The 5,564-nt window shown below is 38.4% G+C and overlaps 1 protein-coding gene across 1 annotated transcript; it reads left to right on the top strand.

Annotated features, from left to right (window-relative positions):
• The first annotated feature begins 282 nt into the window (after positions 1–282).
• On the top strand, positions 283–2,221 carry LOC109211747. The gene is made up of 3 exons (XM_019375319.1): positions 283–719; positions 812–897; positions 2,007–2,221. The coding sequence occupies exons 1-3, from the start codon at positions 283–285 to the stop codon at positions 2,219–2,221; spliced, it is 738 nt and encodes a 245-aa protein (XP_019230864.1).
• The last annotated feature ends 3,343 nt before the right edge of the window (positions 2,222–5,564 follow it).

The raw sequence follows: 5,564 nt of genomic DNA, 5'->3' as shown, positions 1-5,564 counted from the left end.
TAATAAGCAACAAGCTCGACCAGTGCAGCAGGTTCAGATATTTTGTGAAGTGTGTGGAGAAGGTCACACGAGCAATCTATGCCCAGCAAATCCACATTCTGTATAGTTTGTGGGTAATGCAAATCGAGGCCAGGCAAATCAGTATGGGGACACATACAATCCTAGCTGGAGGAACCACCCAAACTTTTCTTGGGGTGGAATCAAGGTACGCAGAATTAGTACAGGCCACAAGCTCCTCAACAGCAATATAGACCACCACAAGCTGATCAGTTCGCAAACTCGATGGGCAATATTGAGGAGATGCTCAAGAAACTTATGGATGAGAATCAGAATCATGCTACAACCATTCTAAATTTAGAGCGACAAATGGGGCAACTTGCCAGTGCTCAAAATAATCGGCCAGTTGGGGCTCTTCCTAGTGATACTGAGCCTATTCCTAAAGCTCAAGGCAATGCGGTTATCTTGAGAAATGGAAGAGTATTAGAAGAGGTTCCAAATAAAAAGAAGTATACGGCTAATCTTGAAGGAAAATTAGGTCTCAAGCCAGTTGGGGAGAATGAGAAAGAGAGCGAAAGATCAAAGCTAGTAATTGTGACAAGGCCACCACCTCCGTTTCCACAAAGACTGCAGAAGCAAAAAGATGATGCTAAGTATAAGAAGTTCTTAGATATTTTGAGCCAAGTGCGTGTGAATTTGCCTTTGGTGGAAATTTTGCAGAAGTGCCTAAGTATGCTAAGTATCTCAGAGATATTGTGGCAAACAAGCGAAGACATACAGAGTTTGAAACAGGTGCACTTACTGAAAAGTGCAGTGCTAGAGTTCAGTGTAAACTTCCTCCTAAGTTGAAAGATCCTGGGAGTTTCACAATTCCTCTGTCTCTTGGGAAACAAGAAGTTGGTAGAGCCCTGTGTGATTTAGGGGCTATATAAATTGTTGGGGTTTTATTTAACTAAATAAGGAGGTGTGAATGAGAAATGGAAGAAAAAGATTTGGAGGGAAATGAAATGTTTGAAGTATTCCTCTTACTAAGACACTTTGTCCCTCATCAGAAAATGGAAAGAAAATCTGTGTGCTAATATAGAGAAGCACATCTTCAAGATATTAAAGAGTTGAGAAGAAGTGGTGCCTCGCGTCATCGTCGTCGTCGCTCGGCTCGGCTCCGGCTTCGGCTTCGGATTTGGATTCGGTCAATTGATATGATTGATTGATAATATTTTGGACCAAATTTATTTCCTGTTTCCTGTTACTCCCTCCGTTCCAGTTTATGTGAACCTATTTCCTTTTTTGTCTGTTCCAAAAAGAATGACCCCTTTCTAAATTTGGTAATAATTTAGCCTAAATTTATAATTCCACCCTCAATGAGAAGCTTTTATAACCACACAAATACTCTGGGCCCCTTTTTGATTTGTTTATGACCACAAATTCCAAAAGTCTTCATTTTTTCTTAAACTCCATGCCCAATCAAACAGGTTCACATAAATTGGAATGGAGGGAGTATTTATTTTCTTTTTCCCAATATTCTACGCAAATTTTAGTTCTCGGTTAATTTCCTAACGGTCCTAATATTCATTTTCGAATTTAAAATTTGCGACCAAGCAGAAATATTTTTTGCCAAAATGGTACCTCATGTGAACATGTAACTTCGCACATATTCAACCCGGACGGTTTGGCTATAAATTCAGAGGCTTGGCCTCACTTTTCCATCACCAAAAATCTGCATGCTCTCCCCTCTCTCTTCTGCATTTCTGCATTGTTTTCAAAAGCAAAACGTAAGCATCAGTGTGGTTTACTGTCGTTTGTTGAGTTCAACGAAGTTCTATAATTGCCATTGCTGATTTTATAGAATAATTGTTCCGTTCTATTTTAGGAGAAATTAATACAACAACCTTGGGCAACAGTGAGGGGGTTAAATTTCTTAAGGAAATATAGTTTTTCTGTTGGGCTCGGAACTTTTATTCTTCTGATTCTATTTCTGTTTTGTTTCTGCTTTCGTATTTATTTTGCAGAAATTATTTTTCAAACACAAAGTGATAACATAAATTTTATGTCATCATCTTTGTTCAAGAAACAAGGATTGGGGGTCCTTAGACCGACTACAATCACTTTACAGTTGGTTGATAGGTCACTAGTGGTGCCAGAAGGAATTATTGAGTATGTGTTAGTTCAAGTGGGAAAGTTTATTCTTCCTGCTGATTTTATTATTCTTGATTACGAGGAATAAGGAAGTGCCCATTATTTTGGGATGACCGTTATTAGCTACTGGTGGAGCGATTATTGATGTGAGGGAAGGGAAGCTAAAGATGAGAGTTGATGATGAGGAAATCACTTTTAATGTGTATAAGACACTTACACTCCCTAAGCATTATGAGGACTCATGCATGATTACTGTGATGGAATCAAAGGGGATAGAGCAGAGCTCTTATGTGAAGTGTAGTGATCCTGATGGGAAAACTGAGTTAGAGGGGGTGATGTTGCAAGCTGAGTGTGTAAAGATGACTGAGAAAGGAGCCAGAGATGAAAGAGGAGACCTTCCTAGAGCGTGCAAAAAGGCTAGATTTCGTGGGAGAAAGAAGAAGCCAAAGCACCCAGTCTGAGCAGAGTAGCAGAGTCGTCCCAAGACTACAAATAAGGCACTTGTTGGGAGGCAAACCAGCATTTATTTTTGTTTATTTTTTGATTTTTTTAGTGTTGCGTTTTGGTTGTTTTTAATTTGCGGATCAGGGAAGTCTAAGTACCCGAAGTTGAAGTTGAGGAGTATGTTTGAGCTTAAGTGTGGGATCGTCCCGACTCTTATTATTGAGTATCATGTGCTAGCTAGGCCCTAGAGGGTCTCAGAGAGTATTTTTCATCCTTATGTTAATATTTTTCTCTATGATCATGCATCAAGAACTATGCATGGAAAAGTGTGGAGTGGGGGACTTACTTTCTGAGTGTAATTGTATAAAAAGATTCTCATATTTTTTATAACCCATAGATAGTAGTAGTCTAGTTTAGAGTAGTAGATAGTTATTCAAAAAAACGAAAATAGAGAAATTCAGAAGAAAAAAAATCAGAAAATGCTCGGACTTTTCCCGACGATGGATCTCTTGGACAGCTTTCTTGAGGGATTAAGATCCGATTAAAAATACCAAAAAGATTTTTTTTATTTTTTTTTAGGATAAGTAGGTAGTATCCCTTGATTTTTATTTGGGCACCGGTTCTTTTCCAAGGGTGTAGCCTGAACCGAGTATTTTGCTTTTATCTTGTTAGGAGTAGGATAGGAAGAAAACTGAGTTCCTCTAAGATACATGTTGACATGTTTGGTGCTGGAACACTAGGCTATGGCATGTGCTCTGTCTTCCTGCTACATTTGATTTGGATTGTGATGCCAAAGTAAAAATAAATAGCCTACTTTGTGACGCATGTTCTCAGTCGTTTGACTTGTATGTTACCTAGTGCAATAATGCTTAAAATTTCTCAACTATACGTACTTGCTTAACTTGAGAGTTGAACCGGACTGTCTTGATTGATTCATGTGCAATGTGTGTGTGTGTGTGTGTGGATTTTTTGGTATTCTGTGCTATCCTGTATAGTCTAAAACTGGCCCTGTGTGTTAATCGAAGCAAAATTATTAAATTGTGCTAGTCTAGGAGATGACATAGGCAGTTCTTTGCTTGATCATAGATGTGCTTGTCACTTACAAATAAAAAATTTCCATTGCTAACCTCATCGAGCCTATAGACCTTTTTATTGGCACCCACACTACAAGTCGTATCCCTATTTTGTTCTTAATTTGAGCTTGTTGAACCTTTACCTCCGGAGGCACTTAGGCGCTAAAAGAAATAAGGTGAGAGATTTGGGAGGTAGCTTTCGAGTGGAACCATAGAAAGTCCCATAAGGTGCACTAAGGTTGTGAAAAAGGTCACTAGCCGATGAACCTTAATGTATGGAGTGTTTGTAGGAAAAAGCAAAATGCAAAGAAAAAAAATACAAATAATATTGATAGTCAAAAAAAATAACACATCTCCTAATCTTACTAATTCGTGCTAGTGGGGATGTAGAAGTTCTTAATTGAAGAAAGGGCTACGTTGTGTATGGTTTGTGGCGAGTGAATTGGTTGAGAAGAATATGTGCTTGATTCTTGAGTGTAGTGTATTAAAGTGCTTAGGAGGGTTAGTCACTATCCCTAAATTTATCCTACCCGTCCCTTAGCCTACATTACAACCTATAAAGACCTAATCGATCCTAGACTTGGCTAGCTTAGATTAGTAGTGATGTACACTATGAGCAAGCTTATGGTACGACCACGGGATGCACATGAATTTCTTTGTGAGAGTGAACGAATTTTGTACAACCATGTGATGTCCTTAATTTATGTTCAAAGTCATATTTGAATGTGTGAATATTTCTATATTCACTCTCTTGTTTATTGGTGAGGGCACATGATCTCATGACGGATTGGTGATGTTGCGAACTTCTCTTGTAGGGTGAGTGCGCGAGTTGAGGGTGCTTCATGGTAACGAGTCGGTTCTTAGGTAGGGTGGTTATGGATAGGTTGTCTGAATTGGCTGAATTGAAATGTTTATACTTGGGCATGTTCAAAACAGGAAGAATGTGAATTCCGTTTGTTCATGCTTGATTGCCGGTATCGACCATAGTCATAGGTAGAGAGTATGGTTGAATTGCTCTTCCCTAGTTGAGATGTACGTTGTTGGGGTGTAGTTTATAGTTTTATTGCTCAAGGGAAAGCAAGAGTCTAAGTGTAGGGTGTTGATATTCAGCTTAAAATTTGTATATTTATGTGCCTATTGCCTCACATTTTACTCGTATTTTATGAATGTAATGACTTATTCTAATTCTTGGTATTATTATGTGTAGGAGTCACCGGGAGGCAAAGTGGAACCAAAGTGTACGAATCGAAGCAAAAAGAGAACAAAAGAAAAAAAATCGGACAGTGTAGCGCCCAGGGTAGCGCGGGGCGCTAAAAATTTGTAGAACACACGCTAAAAATTTGTAGAACACACACATCTGTCAAATCAACTAAGGGTATACGAAAGTCGCACTTCTATTTAGTAAAAGTATCTAACTAAAAATGGACTCAGTTGAGGTATCTAATTGGTCGTTAGGGATAACTTAAAAGGATTATTATGTATTTCGCCAAAGAAAAAGACATGTCATTCGCCTTTCTGTACTTTGCAAGATGAACTTCCTTATGAGCTCATACAGAAATTGTAAAGTTAGGGTTAAAATCAATTCATTTTAGATGATAAGGTGCAAATCACAAAATGATACATACATCTTAAATGCAAACAACTCGTTGTGAAGAGTTACTAATTGTGGTAAATCAATTTAACATGATACTGCGTATTTCGAGGTTCTTTGATAGTTGTATGATCCCATGTTAACAATTTCATTTATTTCTCTGGTGTTCAATTACTGTACAGAGACCAGTTCACACATGCACAGGCACGCTAAAAGAAGATCGAACTGTGATTTTATTTTGGCCTCTTGACACAAAACTATTCCCTTGGAGCAGGTGCGGGAATCCAATGAGTGAGTTCAGAGAGAAAAGGAGAGACAGAAAG

The sequence above is a fragment of the Nicotiana attenuata genome, unplaced genomic scaffold (assembly GCF_001879085.1).
Source record: "Nicotiana attenuata strain UT unplaced genomic scaffold, NIATTr2, whole genome shotgun sequence".
Lineage (NCBI taxonomy): Eukaryota > Viridiplantae > Streptophyta > Magnoliopsida > Solanales > Solanaceae > Nicotiana > Nicotiana attenuata.
The sequence above is the reverse complement of the archived record's forward strand: the minus strand, read 5'-3'. Positions and strand labels throughout refer to the sequence as shown.

Coding starts and splice junctions, on each gene's coding strand:
- LOC109211747 (XM_019375319.1), top strand. CDS start 283: ATGGGCAATATTGAGGAGATGCTCAAGAAACTTATGGATGAGAATCAG. Junction 720..811: donor TTGGTGGAAATTTTGCAGAA/GTGCCTAAGTAT, acceptor TGAAAAGTGCAG/TGCTAGAGTTCAGTGTAAAC. Junction 898..2,006: donor TCTTGGGAAACAAGAAGTTG/GTAGAGCCCTGT, acceptor TTTATTTTGCAG/AAATTATTTTTCAAACACAA.